This window comes from Peromyscus eremicus, chromosome 5 (genome assembly GCF_949786415.1).
Source record: "Peromyscus eremicus chromosome 5, PerEre_H2_v1, whole genome shotgun sequence".
NCBI classification, from domain to species: domain Eukaryota; kingdom Metazoa; phylum Chordata; class Mammalia; order Rodentia; family Cricetidae; genus Peromyscus; species Peromyscus eremicus.
This window is the reverse complement of record NC_081420.1, coordinates 82,806,730-82,825,140: the sequence shown is the minus strand read 5'-3', so window position 1 is coordinate 82,825,140 and position 18,411 is coordinate 82,806,730. Positions and strand designations below refer to the sequence as shown.

General features: G+C 48.8%; 1 protein-coding gene across 1 annotated transcript in view; it reads left to right on the top strand.

The window, feature by feature from the left end:
* Disc1 (DISC1 scaffold protein) overlaps nt 1-18,411 on the top strand; it is a 177,559-nt gene that overhangs the window by 30,991 nt on the left and 128,157 nt on the right. Inside the window, exons 5-7 of the mRNA XM_059263044.1 lie at nt 3,022-3,169; nt 9,533-9,653; nt 12,501-12,736. Coding sequence (XP_059119027.1) covers nt 3,022-3,169; nt 9,533-9,653; nt 12,501-12,736 — 505 coding nt within the window. The remainder of the gene's footprint in view (nt 1-3,021; nt 3,170-9,532; nt 9,654-12,500; nt 12,737-18,411) is intronic.

Genomic DNA, 18,411 nt, shown 5'->3' with positions numbered 1-18,411 from the left:
TATTAAAAATGAGCAACTCTTGGTAGGACTTCTGTAATTGGACATGGTCAGTTCACACTGTGGTAAGCACAAAGCCAAAGTCAGCACAGCCAACATGGGAAAGATTCCTTACCTGTAGAGCGAAGGAGATCACAAAGCGACTTCCAAAGCAATGGTCTCCCCAAACAAAGCATGGGGGTTTTATTTAGCAGGGGAGTCTGTCCATATTCGTATGGGGAGGGTCACTCCTGAACACGCTCAGGTTAAGATCATAACTGAAAAAGAAAAGTCACAATGGAAGTTGTGGCGCCCGCCTTTAACCCCAGCACTAGGAAGGCAGAGGGAGGTGGATCTCTTGTGAGTCTGAGGATAGTTTGGTCTATATAATGAGCTCCAGGACAGCCAGAGCTGTGTGGGGAGACCCTGCCTCTGTGTGTGTGTATGTGTGTGTGTGTGTGTGTGTGTGTGTGTGTGTGTATAGTCTCAAATCACATGTGAAAGATTGACATGACAGACAGACATGCCCCTGGGCATGCTTGGATTGCCCAGTTTTAGCTGAAAACACAGGGAAGGCTACTTCGAAGAGGTCCATGCACCCAGGAGTCTATCCCTGAAAGCTCTTGCTTTGCCTGGTCACTAATTTTTCCACTGCCAGGACAACACAAGTCCTTTCTACTCTTCTCCCCTCCCATAACTATGTAGCTCAAGCTAGTCTCAAACTCACACAACCCTCCTTCCTCAGCCTCCTGGCAGCTGGGATTACAGGTGTACACCACTCCGCCCCACCGAAGATCCATGCTCAGTGTAGTGCTGGGATGTGTCAGGTGGTCTATTGCTCTTGATGCTCATGTGTGCATCTGTGGGGACTGTAATGTCAGCACTACATAGGAACAAAGTGGAGAGTTCTCAGGACCCTGGTGGGGCAGAAGAAATGGAAATGGAGGAAGCTGAGAGTGTCAACACCATTAGGACAATAGGACGGGTCCTCAGTAAATTCCTGGTGTGGTTAGTCTCCTTTGTCTACTTGACTAGATTTTGAGTCACCAGGAGATGAGACTCTGGTGTGTCTATGAGGGCTTCTCCTCCCATCCCCTAAGCGATTTAACTAAGGCAGGAAGACTGACCCTGGATGTGGGAGGTACCAAAACCCCTAGGGCAGGGATTTCGGCATGAATAAAAAGGGGAAAGAGCGTTCATCTGGCTCTGTGCCCTGACTGTGGGTACAGTGTGATCCCAAAGCTCCTACTTCCATTCTTCCCCATCATGATACATTGTACCCTCCCTGTGAGCCCACATAGACCGTTTCTTCCTCACGTTCCTTTTGACCAGCATTTTGTCACAGCAGTGAGACAAGTAATTAATTCTACTCTCTGTGCAGTATCTGGGTGTTGCTTTCAGGTCATTTGGTGGGTTTAAGGAAAGTCACTCCTGGATGGGGACTTTCTCCAGACACTTGCCCATTCGCTGCCTTCCCTTCATCTGGGCATGTGTGCTGGCAGAGGAACAGCATGGGAGACCAGCTGTATCTGCTACATTGGGACTAGTGTTAACTTGATCTGGTAAGACAGGCTTGGTTCACAAGGTTGAGCTTGCAGAAACTATTAATGTAGAATCGAGTCCATGGGAATGGTCTCTAAGGCCCTTGGGATGTGCAGGGGCATCTTGTAAACCTAGGAAGAGCCTCTAGGGTGTTCTTAGGATATCACAGGAAGAGATGCATGCACAAGACACTGGAACAGACTGAAGGGGAACATGGCCAGTGCTGACTGCCCGAGATCTTATCTTTCTGCAACAATATTTTATTAGTTTTTGAAAGAGGCTCTTGCTATGTAACCCAGGCTACTCTTGAACTCAAGATCCTCCTGCCTCAGCCTCCTAAGTGTGGTAAGCTACTACTCTTGGCTCAAAGATAACTTTATAGGAAGTTTTAAATTTTTCTAGGATTTGATTATGAACTAGAAGGGATTCCAATATCTGCAGCTTATTTTTTAAGTGGTTTTATAGTGATTCATGTTTATAACTTGTCTGAGGTGACCCAAGGTCATTAGAACAACTATAAGACCTGTGACAGAGGGGTACAGTCAGCTCTGGCACGGGGATTATGAACATTGCTCTGTGCCTTCAAGACCTGTGATTGGCTACAACTTGATAAGCACTATTTATTTATTTTGGTTTTTTGAGGCAGGGTTTCTCTGTCCTGGAACTTGCTTTGTGGACCAGGCTGGGCTTGAACTCAGACATCCATCTGCCTTTGCCTCCTGAGTGCTGGGATTAAAGGTGTGTGCCACCACTGCCTGGCTATTTCTTTCTTTAAAATTGAAAATTTATGTTATTAAAAAATTGGCTTTGGGGCATTGATTTCTCAAAACTGTATCTATCCTATAGTGTTAGGGATGTAGCTCAGTTGGTAGAATGCTTGCCTAGCATGCTTCAAGCCCTGGGTTCAGTCCCCAGCACTGAGTAAACTGGATATGGTGGCCTATGCCTCTTAATTCTAGAACTTGGGTGATGAAGGCAGAATTGAAAGTTCACAGTCACTCTTAGGTGCATAGAGAGTTCCAAGTTATCCTGGGCTCTGGGAGACCCTTTCTGAAAAACCAATCGACCAACCAACCAACCAATAACCTTCAAATTTGGCAGTTTTCTCCCAAATGATTACCATGATTAAAAGAAAAAAAGTCAGCTGCCCTTCTGCGTGCAGGGCACAGTCACGACCACCATGGAGCCTGGTAAACTACAGCCCCTGACAGCTGGGAGACCAAAGGGATGGAAAGGTCTTGGAACCCTGCAGAAGAAACCAACAGGCTTGGAGAGCAGCCCTCAGCCTTGGGTGGCTCAGATGGAGCTGCCTGGGGCTGAGGAGAGAGCTGGGTTGTAGATGGAGCCGGCTGGGGCTGAGGAGAGAGCTGGGTTGTAGATGGAGCTGCTGGGGCTGAGGAGAGAGCTGGGTTGTAGATGGAGCTGCTGGGGCTGAGGAGAGACCTGGTTTATCTCCCTGAGTTTCACAGCCTTTCTCCCTCTTTGACCTCTTTGGGTTTCCAGCAGAGACACTGAGACAGCGTTTGGAAGACCTGGAACAGGAGAAAGGCCATTTGCCCTGGGTTCTGCCTTCACAACAACCGCCTCTTGCCAGCTTCTTGGGCTTCCTAGCAGCACAGACCCGGGTGGCCTTGCACGGAGCCACCCAAAGGTGAGTAGCTGTGGATGCCACCACAGTCTGCACTTGGCTCTCCTTTCTCTACTGTCCTTTCTCCATCCTGTTGTCACTGGCCATTCTCCTTGCTGCTTCTGGGGTCTTGCCTCTCTCCCTGTATCCTCACATTGACATCCCCACCTCTGCAGGATCCTGCATACTTCCGGTGTCTCAGACATAAGCACCAGACATCATTTTGCACAAATCCCAGTCCTCTGAGGATTCCTCCCTAGCACTTGCCTCTCTGTAGAGTGATGACCCTGGGCTTCCTGTGGTCAATAATACATTTATTAACGTCATCTTTTTATCCCTAAAGAGGTACTGTATTTTTATCCTTGCCTTGATTAAGCTTATTATGAATGATGGTTGGTTTGGGCTGTCAACTTGGCTGCATTAAGAGATGTCTCAGACCGGTGAACCACCCTCATGGGGCTATGGGGACAATTCCCAAGGTGATTGACACCGGGGACAGTTATCAGGAGAAGAAAGAAGGCTGAGGATGAGGCTGCATGCATGCTCATGCCTTCCCTGTCTCTCTGTGCATGTGTGGCCGCTGCTATTCTGCTCACATCAGACTCCAGCTTCTTTGGCCTTTCGACGACGTGGACTCAATGCTAACAGCTCTCCAGGGAGCTTCCAGGCTCCCAGCTCTGGCTTGATTCTGCTGAGGTGTCCAGCTTTGTGGGCTGAGCAGCTCCTGTTCCTCTGTCTCTGCAGCATGCAGGCCGCCGTAGTTGGATTAGCCAGCTTCTAGCATGTAAACCAATCTAATTCCTCTCTTATAGTACATGAATTCTGTTTTCTGTTCCTCTGGAAAACCTTGACAAAACATTCTTTTAAAGTTTTTTATTTTATTTTTTTTTAACCTGTGTACCTGTGTATGAAGTGCATGTGTGTATGTATTTTTGCATGTGTGTGGGTGCATATGTGTGTGTGCGTGCATATGGAGGTCCAAAGTTGATTTCTCTCTACTTTATTGAGGTGGGGTCTTTTGATGAACCTGGATCTCATTGATTCTGGTTAGTTTAGTCAGCCAGATTGCCTGGGGGACCCTCTATCTTTGCCTCCTGAGTGCTGAGATTATGAGTGGGCCCCCAAGTCTGCCAGCCTTTTGTGTGGGTTCTGGGATCTGAACTCTGATCCTCAGGCTTGTGTAGTAAGTCACCTCCCCAGACCCACTGTCTTTAAGGAGGAACTCCACTAATCTATTATTGCTTTCCTCCTCCTCCTCCTCCTCCTCCTCCTCCTCCTCCTCTTCCTCCTCCTCCTCCCAGATGCCTTGTCTCATGACTTCTGCCTTCCGTTACCTCAGAAACACCTCAGATTTTCATTCCGTGACCCTCTAATTCACGGGGTGCTAGCTCTGCTCATTTGTCATCTCTGTTATCCCCACTCACCTTTCCAACCTCTATCCCAAACCTTCCTCCGCTCCCTACAGTTTCCATCTGGGTTATTGCAGCAGCCTCTTGCCTTGCTGGATTTTCTGACTCCACCTTTGGACCTCATCCACCTTCCACAAAGCAGTAAGGAGAAATCTCATGCTGGAGTCAGGGGCTCCTGGGATTTCAGGATGGACCTTGTGCTCTGAGTGGGACTCCCAAAGCCTCTGTGGTGCAGGCTCACCAGTGCCCAGCATCTAACTGGTCAGCACCAGCACCAGCACCAGCTTCCCACACAGCGGAACCTCGCTCGAGTCTGTGATCTCTCACGGTCCCAGTGCAGTCACCAGTGGTTGCTCATCCTTCAAGAAAAGCCACCATCTCCCTAACCCTCTGCCTGTCAGTCACACATCTCATTGAGACTTCCTAGAATATCCTGAGTGACAGTGTCCTCGTCCGAAGCCTTCAATCTGCTGCCTTGAATATCCCCTCATTCTGAAGGATGACTGTCCCCAGAGGAGGACTGCACTATATTTACCTTTCCAACTGACTTTTGCAGGAGTTCCATATGTATACATGTTTATATAGGTTCACAAGCATGTATGTGAACACAGAGAGTGGGGTGGGGGTGGGGGTGGGGGGAGAGCTGGAGGATGAACCTCCACACTTCCTACTCAGAAACTGAGGGACTCTGTCTTCCTCACTTTTGTTATATTTTATTCATGGCTCTTTCTTTCGTCAATTTCACCGGTCCTGCTATTACCGTAGCTAGAAAATGACTTGATATCTGTTTCATTATATCACATTTTTACAAAGCACATGGGCATGGTTACGTAGCTGCTCTGCTAATAATTAAATTCTGTCTTTGCATGTGCCAGCCGCTCATTGGCCTGAGAAGTTTGTCTTCACCAGGGCCAGTTGATCTGGAAGGCTCCCCAGGAAGACAGTAGCTCCTGCAGTCCTCACAGTGACCACCAGGGGGACCTGGACACAAACTTCTCAGGAGCTTGGCCTTGAGTCCAGGGGAAAAAGGCTATTTTAAACGCTGGGGACTTTTCCTGCAGAAATAAAATAGTTTTGTTAACATGGCCAGCTTTCAACACGAATTAGTAACTCAAATAAGTACCTCTTTACCTTTCTGGGATCAAGTGTTTCTATGAGAATCTGATGAAAGCAATGTATGTTCCCATATTCAAACGGCCAGGGCTATGTCATGAGAGATCATCAGATTTGAGGCCCTCCTCCCAGTCACTCTGGCCGGAGGAGGAGGAGGCGTCTCAACATCTCAGGTTATGAAAGTTTAGAGTAGTATTTAAGGGGATGTAAATAACTCCAGAGTCTACCAGCTACTTAATTTTTATTGTCACTTATTTTGAAAATTACTGTTCAACTTCTTAAGTAAGCTTGTGGCTTTTGCCCCCCCCCCCCCCCCCCGAACTGTTTATATCAGCACCCGAGTCACTGGGGTTTGGAGGTCACTGCATGCTCTAACAATGGCCACCAGTCCTCACACTGTCTTCCTGGTGTTAATCTCTGTTGCTCAGTAATGGGGCCAGTCCCTGGATGAGGTGGACACTGCTCCTTGGCTCAAGATAGCTTTTTTGTTTGTTCGTTTGTTTGGTTGGTTGGTTTTTGGTTTCTTTGAGACAGGGTTTCTCTGTGTAGCCCTGGCCATCCTGGAACTCACTCTGTAGAACAGGCTGGCCTCGAACTCAGAGATTCCTGCCTCTGGTTTTGTTCTTTGACAGTTTGGTAAATCCACTTCTCCACTTTGTTAGAATATCCTGGGTAGATAGCACAGCCATTGGGGGAAGTTCTGATTTTTTTTTTTCATATAGCCCTGTCACTCTGGGATGCCAACCATAGGTCAGATTCACAGTTTGGTCTGCCTGCTGTTTGGATCCCTATTCTGCTGTCACAGCAGCTCCCTGACTAATGGAGTCAATGTCCTCTGTATTCAGGTGTTAGTATGCTCACTGTCCTGTGGGACACACAGTCCTCACTTCATGGCCCACACTCTGGCTTCAAATGACCTTCATGTGCCCTATCTTTTATCAGAGGCCTTACCCCAGAGGATAAATTAAAACACATGGAAGCAGAGTCTGACAAAGATCAAAAATGAAGGACAGGCAGGATTTCCAGTCTTACCATGATAGAAAAACTGGCACTGTCCAGATGTAACAGCTGCTGCTTGTCTGTTCCCCTGAGATGGGACCAAAACTGTAAGTATAGGCTGGCAGCATGCCACCCTGGACTGCCTGCTTTTCCTTTCTTCCCTCTCAAGCATACAAGCCTTTGATTTCAAGTGGATACCATGGCAGACTGTAGTGTCACAGGGCCCGGTGACCCTCAGATTGGAACGAGTATCCAGGGCACAGAAGGAAAACTCCCAAGATGTTAGCAGGGAATAAAGATGTCGTCTGTGCATTCTGCAGCCATGCTTTTCTCTGTGGCTCGTGATCAGGTTTTACAGGCGGGTTTCATCCCTTCAATGATCGATGGGCAAGAAACCAGACAGAAAGAGGAAGCTTTCCCCACAATAGGGCTGGTCCTAGTGGGCACTAATCTGAACCCCTGAGGCTGAGAGTAATATCTTAGATCTTAGACACCCCCACCCACCCTGGGTCCCTGCTAGCACCAAGCAGCAACACCCCATGCTGCTGCAGGTTTTTATCTTCCCCTGAGGGGTCTGCTCATTTTACATACTGATTAGTTTATAGCAGTGATGCCAATTTGCTCTGCCATGAGGGATCACATATTGAGACTTAACGAATATACAGAAAAGAGTGTGTAGCAGAAGGGAGACTCTGGGGACCAGAAACATGGAAGATGGAAACCTGTCCCTGCTTCGTAGCTGAGGGATGTGTCCTGGGGCCACCCCTGGCTCTCCATGGATCTCTTTGCTGTCCCAAGAGTAGGAGTATGAGAGACACATAGAGGAGTGTTAGTTAAGCACAGGGCTTTTCTTATGGGTTAAGTATTGGATGTGATTAACCATCATGCGTAGCGTTAGTTCCCAGCTACTCACCTGTGGCTTCTCTGTGCAGCTGATTTTGCAATTCTGCGTTGACTTCCTACACTAGCTCCCACCTCGACCCAGATGGCATCGATTCAAGAAATTCAGGGAACTCTAATATCGGCATGCACCGAGGAAATTGGGAAATAAGGGAAGAAATGAGCGAATGCAGCAGCAGGAGACAGGAGAGAAATGACTTCTCCGTTTTCAAGGCTATGAGCTCATTAAGCCACCCAGCAGGTATCTGCTGAGTCCTGACTCAGTGCTGGGCACTGGGGACATCAGCATAAGAGGAGCTGTGTCTCCCTCCGAGATTCACAGTCAAGCCTGAAGAGCATGTAGCAGCTCAGAGCCTGGAGAAGGGCTCGTACCCTCTTTTCACAGCCGAGGGCGCCTTAGACCTGTTAGACACAGAAGAGGCTTATTGTGCCGCTGTCTTCACATTCATGTTCATCCTGTGTAGGAGTGTGTCCACCAGACAGGTCCAGTGTTCAGTTTACTAGTGCACATGTTAAGATGTTGGAGGACTCCAGAAAATGCCCCAAGAGCAGGTTTGTCTTACTGCCTTCTCCAGGCAGTCCAGTATGAGGAGGACCATGGGGTTCAGAGGGTAGTTCAAAGACACAGCCAGAGAAAGGCAAATCCAAGTTCTCACTGTGGCCGTGACCTCTGTGAACTGTGTTCTTCCTGTCCCATGCCATCCTGGGAAAAGCCCCTTAGGGGACTTCCCCATGGGGGAGGGTAGGATGTGACAGAAAGGGGAACAGGTGTCTGAACTTCCTGGGAATCTTATGGCCTGGGGTGTCTTGGAAAGTGCTGGAGTGTACGTGACTTGCTGGCTGGTTGTATGTCAACTTGACATAGCTAGAGTCATTGGAGAGGAGGGAGCCTCACTGAGAAAATGCCTCCATAAGATTGGGCTGTAGACAAGTCAGCTGGGCATTCGTTTAATTAATTAGAGATTGATAGGGGTCCTGGGTTCTATAAGAAAGCTGACTACTGAGGGTGGAAGCTGAAATAAACTGCTTCCTTCTCTCTGTTGCTTTTTGGTCCGAGTGTTTTATCACAGCAGCAGAAAGGGAACTGGACACTATAGGTTAGCCGTCTCCATGACAGACTGTAGTTGAAACAGAGATGTACGTTAGGGACTTCATCCCTGTGACTGGGGAAGCTTTGTGCAGTCTCTTGAAGTTCATGTAGACCTGAGGATGTCTGTTTCTCCACACCTCTGTGTAGTTGGTTGTTTTTCACTCTTTGCTCTTTGGGGGCCCACCACCCAGTTTCCAAAGAAATACACATAGAGGCTTACTCTTATTTATGAATGCCCAGCCTTAGCTCGGCTTATTTCTACCCAGCTTTTCTTAACTTAAATTACCCTGTCTATCTTTTGCCTCTGGGCTTTTGTCTTTCTCTGTTCCTGTATACCTTTGTTTACTTCTCACTCCGTGGCTTTCTATGTAGCTGGGTGGCTGGCCCCTAATGTCCTCCTCTACTTCTCCTTTCTCTCGATCCTCTGTCCTCTTTTCCCAGGCTTCTCCTTCTATTTATTCTGTCTGCCTGCCAGCCTCGCCTATCCTTTCTCCCGCCTTGCTATTGGCCATTCTGCTCTTTATTAGACCAATCAGTTGTTAGACAGGCAAAGTAACACAGCTTCACAGAGTTAAACGCAGCATAAAAGAATGCAACACATCTTTGCATCTTTTTTTTTTTCTGTTTTTTCGAGACAAGGTTTCTTTGTGTAGCTTTGTGCCTTTCCTGGAACTCACTCTGTAGACCAGGCTGGCCTCGAACTCACAGAGATCTGCCTGCCTCTGCCTCCCGAGTGCTGGGATTAAAGGTGTGCGCCACCACCGCACGGCTACATCTTTGCATCATTAAACAAATGTCCCACAGCATAAACAAATGTAACACATCTTAAATTAATATTCCATAACACCTATTCCAATGCATATCTGTTACTTGAAGGGCTGGCATCGATGACCTAGAGGCCCCACTTGAAGGAGAGCCAAGGACCGCTGCCCAGGACAGCCTGCTTGCATCCATCACTAGGCGGGACTGGCTTATTCGAGAGAAACAGCAATTGCAGGTGAGCAGTATAGAATCTTCCAGAGAAGGAGTGGCCCTTTTCTTATCCATGTACATCAGATGCTGTGAAGTGGGCCTTTGCTTTGCAAGGTCTCAAAGCAGAAGTAATAGAGTGGCCGGAAGGCACAGAGGAATCTCTTTTGCACATAACAGGGTTGCAGCTGCCCAGCATTATTGGCCTCAGGACTGGCTCTGCTCTCTGACTGTGGCAGCCAGTGTCTCCTCCCATTATTGACCTGTAGAAGCTCCCCTTTGAGGGATAAGGACAGATTTGTGGTCTGGGAATGCTTTGTGGGAGTTCCCACCGTGGTGGACTCTGGGAAGGGACATGGTTTTACATCTGGCCTGGGCACAAGGCTGTAATGACCAGCAGGTGCATGGAAGCCATGCTTGGCACAGAGCAGTGGTGACATCTGGCCGAGAAGGTCCAGGGCTAGAATGCTGAATAAGGATCCAAGATGAGACCAGAGCTGGGAAGGGGCTCCGAAAGTTCTTGAAGTAGTCCTGGGGCTGGGATGAAGAGGAGGTGGGGTGTGGGACTGCTTGAGCCTGGAGCCTGGAGCAGAAACCGGGAACTGTGAGAAGCAGTGGCTGACAGCATCAGGGATGCATCAATAAATAGAGTGGAAAAGCCATCAGACATGATTCTTAACTTCAACTTCAGGCCTCCACATGCACCCCCCCCCACATGCATAGGCATTCCACCCACACATGCCCACACACATGCACACATACACATACCACACACACACACACAAATGGAAAAAAATAACAAAAGAATAATATGTAGGATCATCACTGAAAATAGTTTGCAGTCCCTCAAAAACTAAAAAATAGAATCCTTAGGACCCAACCATCCTGCTGTGGTTACACACGTGAACAGAAATGAAAGCACAGACTAGATGAGACATCTGAGTTACTACAGTCAATGACAGCCCAAGTGTCCATCGCTGGGTGGGTAAGCAGAATGTGGAGTGGGTGCAAAGGTCTGTAAGGACATTGTGCCACAGGGCACAGTGCAGGTGGATGTAGAGGACATTGTGTTGTGCCACGTAAGTCAGTCATGAACGATAGATACTGTAAAACTCTACTTAGAAGAAATCTTCGAGTAGGAACGTAGATTGGTGGGGTAGGGGTGGGGATGGGGTGGGGGCAGGGGTAGGAATGAGGTGGGGGTAGGGGTGGGAATGGGGTGGGGGTAGGGGGATGGAGAGTTAGTGTTTAATGGAGACAGTTTTGTGTTTGGACGGTGAGGATGCTGGCATGGTTTGTGTGCATGCCTAACGTTACTGAATTATGCATGCAAAATGGTAGAGATGCTATGTCTTTTGTTATGTCTCTCTTACTACAGTTTAGAGAAACCGGAGCCTGTCTTCCCAGTACAGGGAGGCTGAGGCAAAAGTATTGCTGTAGGTTCAAGCCTGGGCTATAAGAGAAGTCCTGGGCCAGCTACTGAGTGAGACGTTGATTCTAAGAAACAAAACCAAAACCAACAAACTAAAATGAGTGTGGGTCTCAGAGGTGGACACAGAGTGGTCAGTTGTGAGCATTTGTTGCACACACTGAGATGGTGGGCTAGAGAGATGCTCAGGGAGCGTTAGCTCATCCCTCTCTCTCTTCCCTGGGTGGGTGCAGGAGGTAGAGGCTGTGGAGAATCTGTGCTGTGGGTGGAGAGAACATTCAGGAGATAGGGAGATATCGGGAATTAAGCTGTACTCTTATCAGCTAGGAACAGTGAGGGAACAGGGGGCGTGTCCATTAGCAGAGTCTGGTGTTGTGTTCAGACTCCTACGCAGTGAGATGACTATCTGCCCAGCACTGAGCTCACACTGCGTTCAATTACCTGCTGCTTGTTTATTCCTTGGCCTGGAGACAGATGATGGTTATGGATTAACTTAGATTCCGGCTTAATAAATTAGGGCAAATTGTGTGTGTGTGTGTGTGTGTGTGTGTGTGTGTGTGTGTGTGTGTGTGTGTGTTTGAATGTGGACACAGGTGTATGTGTGTGCACGTGTATGTGGAAGACAGAAGTTGATATCTGATATCTACTCCAGTCTCCCTTCACCTTAGTTTTTGACACAGGGTCTCTCACTGAGTCTAGACTTCACTGATTGGGCTAGACTGGCTGCCTAGCAAGACAAAGGGTCTCTCACTGAATCTAGACTTCACTGATTGGGCTGGCTAGCAAGTCCCTGGCATCCTCCTGTCTTCTGCCTCCCCCCACCCCATGCCGGGGTTACAGATTCATTCTGTGGATCCCCAGCTTTTGTATGGGTTCTGGGCATCAGAACTAGCTTTTCATGCCTGCATGGCAGCTCTGGGCTGATGGAGTCGTCTCACTAATCCTGGGAATTAAATTGGTCCAACATTCTGAAGGACTCCGTGACTTGACAGCACCTTGTTCTCTGAATCCTGTTGACCCAACAAGCCAAGGTTCCTATTTTTCTGTGCATCCCAAGTTCCTGTGTTTGGGAGCAGGCTGCCTTTTCCCCTCCTGGCCCACAGCTGGTGTCTCAGTGTTTGGTGTGAGTGGCTAGAGCCCTGACTTGCCCATCAGAAGCGAAGCCAGTGATATATCATTTGCTGGGTTCTCTCAAGTCAAAACCTTGGCTAGCACCTGTCCGTATTTACTGCTTGGGAAGGAGGGAATGTTTGTCCTTCTGCCAGTTCGTCAGAAACGTAAAGCTGGCATGGCGTTTCCAGTTCGGCAAACTTCTGGAATTCGCCTGCCTCGGAAGGGTGGGGGTGGGCTTCGCGACTGTGGTGCATATGGCCTGCTCTCATTTAACCCAGTCATTATCAGCAGAGCAGGGTTAATGGATGAAATCTGTTCCCCCATTCTCTGCAGAAGGAAATCGAAGCTCTGCAATCGAGGATGTCTGCGCTGGAGGCTGAAGAACAGCAGCTGAGCCAAGCGTTGGAGGGGCAGGAGACACTGCCCCAGGGGCAGGGCTGTGACCTGACGCCACTGGTGGCCCAGCTGTCCCCGGGCCAGCTGCAGGAAGTCAGCAAGGCCTTGGGAGAGACCCTGACCTCTGCCAGCCAGGCTCCTTTCCGCGTGGAGCCACCTGAAACCCTCAGGAGGTATTGGTGACCTTCTAACTGATTTTCCACCTTGGCCCCTTTCACCTGTTTATTGGGGTGACTTTGCCGGCCGTGGTCCACGGGTGCTTCTCTGGCAGTCTGTTTGCTTGGTGGAAGTGCTAGAGGTATTTTGATTCTTCACTGCAGGGTCAGTTCTGAGCAGTGGGAGTTATTTGGCATCCAGTCCCCCCAATCCCTAGCTGCCAGCGTCGTCCCCTCTGCAGTATGCAGTTTCCATCATTCTGAGGGGCGAGCTTGTCTCGCCTTCCCCCCTCCCTCCTACGTCTGGGGGTCAGTTGGATGGAGATTTTGACATTGGCTTTTGCTGAAGACAGTTATCTGGAGAGAGACAGATTCCACTGCTAAGAGATAGGGCGTGACACTGGAAGAGTGTGACTTGGGGATAGGGTGTGACATTGAAGAGTGTGACTTGGGGACAGGGCGTGACACTGGAAGAGTGTGACTTGGGGACAGGGCGTGACACTGAAGAGTGTGACTTGGGGATAGGGCGTGACATTGGAAGAGTGTGACTTGGGGACAGGGTGTGACATTGAAGAGTGTGACTTGGGGACAGGGTGTGACATTGAAGAGTGTGACTTGGGGATAGGGCGTGGCATTGAAGAGTGTGACTTGGGGACAGGGTGTGACATTGAAGAGTGTGACTTGGGGACAGGGTGTGACACTGAAGAGTGTGACTTGGGGATAGGGCGTGACATTGGAAGAGTGTGACTTGGGGACAGGGTGTGACATTGAAGAGTGTGACTTGGGGACAGGGTGTGACATTGAAGAGTGTGACTTGGGGATAGGGCGTGGCATTGAAGAGTGTGACTTGGGGACAGGGTATGACATTGAGTGTGACTTGGGGACAGGGCTTGACATTGAAGAGTGTGACTTGGGGACAGGGTGTGACATTGAAGAGTGTGACTTGGGGACAGGGTGTGACATTGGAAGAGTGTGACTTGGGGACAGGGTGTGTCATCAAAAGAATGTGACCTGGACTGGGAAGATGATCAGTTACAAAAGTATTTACTGCACAAGCATGAGGACCTGATCTTGAACCCCCAGAACCCACAGAGAAATCTGGTGTGGTATAACCCCATTTCTGGGGGTGCAGACTCAGGAGGATCCCTGAGGCTTGCTGGCCAGCCAGTTTAGCTGTGTTGGTGAGCTCCAGGTTCAATCACATTCTGTCTCTCTCTGCTCATTTACACACACAAAACCAACCAACCAACCAAACAAACAAACAAACAAAAATTCCCAAATCAAAAAAAAAAAAAAAAAAAAAAAAAGACCAACCCAACCCAACCCAAACCAAAACAGAAAAACAAACCCAAACAAGCAAACAACCAACAAGAGGGCAGCTTAAGCAGTGTTTTTATCAGGGTCCCTGGGATGAATGAACTTTTATTGCTGCTGTTGCTGGCTCAGCAATCACCAAATTATCACCAAATGCCGGTGCTGGGCAGAGCTTCACTTTGTGGGTCACATCAGTTATGCTGTCTGCTTTACAGATAGTGAAAAGAAGTTTAAGAAAGTTAATAATTAAAAAAATGGATAATTTGCCCAAGGTGGTAATAGAAGAGGAAAACTGATAAACTGCTATTCCTGTTTTCTCAAACCTATCACCAAGTGAGTCTTTGTTTTACATTATGAGGAGCTTGTGAAATACACATATACACATCTACTAGGTTGTTCTATTAATTAACTAATTTGTTTTTGAGACAAGGTCTCACTATGTACCTCAGGCTGGCGTCTAGTTCTCTGGGTAGCTCAGGCTAGCCTTGAACTTGGGATCCTCCTGTTTCTGCCTCCTAAGTGGTCTAATCTACCTGTTGCTCTTCCAGGGTTTAACTCTCATTCTGGAAACACATGGAGGACACACTTACACATGTGGGAGAGAAGGGCTTTGTGCATGGGCATGGAGGATGTCCAGTCTGGGTTCAGGACTCTGCTGAGTTACTATGCTCCCTCCCTGTGGGGATCCTCATTCTGTGATTTCTGGCTGACTTGGGGACTGAGAATGGCACTGCTTAGGGAGACTTATTTGTTTCAGCTAGCCTTGTGGCAATCCCCCTGTTTCCACCTCATGAGTTCTGGGATTCATCACCACACCTGGCTAGATCAACATGGCAGCTGTTATCACCCACAAACCTGACAGCGCTGTTGGAAGCCAGCTGCAGACACAAGGTGCCTTCTGGCATCAAGTGCAAGGATGGGGGCAGGGGCCTTCCGTGGATGAACCATGCCAGGTCTACACAGGAACTCCCTAAGAGCAGGGGCATCCTGAGGATACTGCTCAGGGAACCTCTGCTGGCATGAGGCTGGCCAAGGCCTGATAGGCATCTAGTGCTTTAAAAAATATTCTTTGAGAATTTCATAGTGCATGCAATGTATTTTGATCATATTCATCTCTGACTTGTCCCCTCCAACTCCTCCTGGATCCCTTCCAGTGTCCCCTTCCCAATTTCATGTCTTTTTTTTATTTATTTTTATTTTTTTATAACCCACTAAATTCAGTAAGGTCTGCCTGTATAACACATGGGTATGGGATATGGGGTCATCCACCAGAGCAGGGCAACCTAAGGGAGACCCCACCTCTAAAGAAACTGACTTCTCTCCAGCACCCATCAACTGTCAGGAGCTCAAAAGGAGACAACTTTTAAGTACCAGGACGATCAGGAAGTCACCAGCCAGGAGGCTGACAGGACACAGACACGCAGAAGCCATGTAAAATGTCAGGCCCATTGCACACAAATGATAACAAACACTGGTGAGGTTGTGGAGAAAACAGAACCCTCATTCACTGCTGGTGAAAGCACAAACTGGCGCCACTGTGGAAATCAGTGTGGAGGCTTCTCAAGACACTAAATACAGAATGCCCAAATAACCCAGCTCTATCACTCTTAGGCATCTGCTTCCGACCACAGAGATACTTGCACATCCATGGTTATTGTGGCTCTGTTGACAGTAGCCAGGAAAAGCAATAAGCCTAAGTGTCCATCAGCTGATGAGTGGTTAATGAACACGGGGCACATAGATAATGGACTTTTATTTGGCTGTAAAGAAAAATTAAACTTTAAAATGTGTACAGAAATGGAAGGAACTAGAAAATATTACATCAACTGACACCCCAGAAAGACAAACACTAGGTCTTCTCTCTTGTATGTGGATCCTAGCTTCTAATTTTCATATATGTGTATTCATGTGGGAGAGAGTGGGCAGAGGTCAGGAAACTGGAAACTGCCCATGAGTGAGGCAAAAGAGGCTTTAAGGAATGGATGTGGAGAGGGCAATAAAGTCCATGTGACACAGGAGAGGTGATTGTCCCTTAGGGTTGTAGATTTGTTAGACATAGACAGCAGCATGGCAGGGACTTGGAGGACAGTTTGGGCCCACGTGGCAGCATGTGCACCCTTCTGTAGGTCTCAGAGGAAGACCTCACATGATGAGCAGTCTACAGGGCAGACCCACAGCCAGGCCGAGGCTAATTCCTGGGTGGCAGTGGGAGGGGAGGGGTTCCTGCATTCCAAGGAAGGAATGTGTGAGCCCGAGAATGTGAGAGGCAGGAGTGCATTTCATTAACGGGTATTATGGGGTGGGCATGTGCCACCTTTAGCTCTCTGATCTCTTGGAGTCTGGTAACCCAGCCCTGTAGACTTCCTTTGGGGAAATGAGAATTATGGCACCTGCCCTTCTCCAGAATCAGGTACCTGGGGGGGGGGTCCGTTAAAGGGTTGCAGATTCAAGGACTCTTGGTAGGGGACGTGCCAGTTCCTTCAGAGCGGTCATGAAAAAGGGGCTGCTGTGGACTGGCAGGATCTGATTAGCTCCTGGCCCAAACCTAACACCATGGACATGGAAAGGGGAGTGTGGGGGTGGAACGGTTCCAGCGGAGAGTGGAGGGGGGCAGGGAGAGTCTTACTGGAATTGTTAGGGTCAGAGTGTGGGCCTTGGCCACCCAGCACCAGTCCTCAGTAGGGCAGTTAAAGAGACAGATATTAATGAAAGCAGAAAGAGGTTTATTCAATGTGGTCCTGTTGGAAAGAGGAATAAAGAAGGTGCAGTGACCCCCAAGTCCATCCTCAGGGTCCTACAGGAGGTTTATGTTTATAGAGGACAGGAGTGTGCATAGCTAAGCAGTACTGGTCAAGATGTCGTCCTGCCCATCACTGACCCCTCTGAACCCACTGGAGTTCTCAGCTCTAGTCTTTCTTGCACCGTGGTCTGACAGGTTGTCAGAACTGGGTGACATCTTTCTTGGGGACAAATTCCCTCTGGCTGGTTTAACCTTTCCTTTCTCCCAGTATGAGACTCCTGATAGCCAAAATCTGATGGCCAGAGGAAGGGACACAGGTGCCTCTGGGGAATATCTTCCTTCCTGCCCGTACGTTTAGAAGGTGGGGGATCATGAGGAGCAGGTTGGGGTGAAGAGAAATGACCAAAGCTAAGCATGCATGAAAATACCACATGCTAATTAAAAGTTAAATTAGAAAAGAGTTAGGGTCTTACTTGCAATCTCAACCCCCAGTGCTTGAAAACAAGCTCTGAGTTGTCTTAAAAGTTTTTTCAAGATGTATTTAATTTATCTGTATGACTGTTTTGCCAGCGTATACACACATTGCATGCATGCCTGGTGCCCACAGAGGTCAGAAGAGGGTATTGGGTCCTTGGAACTGGAGTTACAGGCAGTTACAGTGAGCCACCATGTCAGTGCTGGGAACAGAATCTAGGTCCTCTGCAAGAGCAGCAGGTGCCCTTAACCACGGAGTCATCTCTCAGGCTCCCGCAGTTGTCCTTTGTCCTGCAAGACCTCCTTTGAGGAGTCTGGAAGGACCTTGATGCTCACTCCATCCCAGGCTGGTTCCACTAACTCTGTAGGTGATGGGCCTGGGGTGTGAGGGTGGGACAGGGATGGAGAAGGAAGGGAAAAGCGATAGAAGAATGAGGTGATGGTTTCCACTGTTTTCCGAGGGCTACATCTGTGCATGCATGTTCCGCCTGCTTGGCATGTGAGGAGGGGTGTGGTGATTCAAGCTCATTACTCTGCAGCACTGCCAGCTGCACCTCCCCGGCTGTGCTTCACACTCCAGGGGAGGGCAGCCTGGGACCTTGTCTAGCATGCATCTGGCTCCCTGTACATCGAGATGAGGGTAATTGTAGTAATAACAACAGCAGCCTGGTGTGAGGCTTCCTGGCATGCTTCAGAGATGCTTGGCTGCTTACGTCGGTCTGTGGGTGAGTTCTTCATCATTTAGCTCCTGGGACTTTTCATGCTTCGTGTGAAATGTGTTCTGGCAGCTCATGGATGACCTGTCTCTGGTTGTGCATTTGGAAGAAACATGTCGCATCTTTTTACAAACTGTTGGCGTAAACTGTGAAACACTCCAATCCCTGCTTATAGCAGATCTGGCTGCGTTGCGCTTGGAGAGCCTGGACTGTTCCGTAGCACAGCTGGGCTGGGGAGGGTGCTGGGAAGGCAGAAGCTAGGCCTGTTGTGGCTCTTCCCTCCTTAGCTGACTGCCCAGAGGCTCTGTGGTGAGACAGTGAGCGGGGGTGTGGGTGCTGCCCAAGGTGCCTTGGGCATCCCCATCACACTGAAGTCAGAGACCCACGACTGGGCTAGGGCTTCTTGTAAGTGAGATTCAAATTAGTAAAAGTCAACGGGTCACAACTGA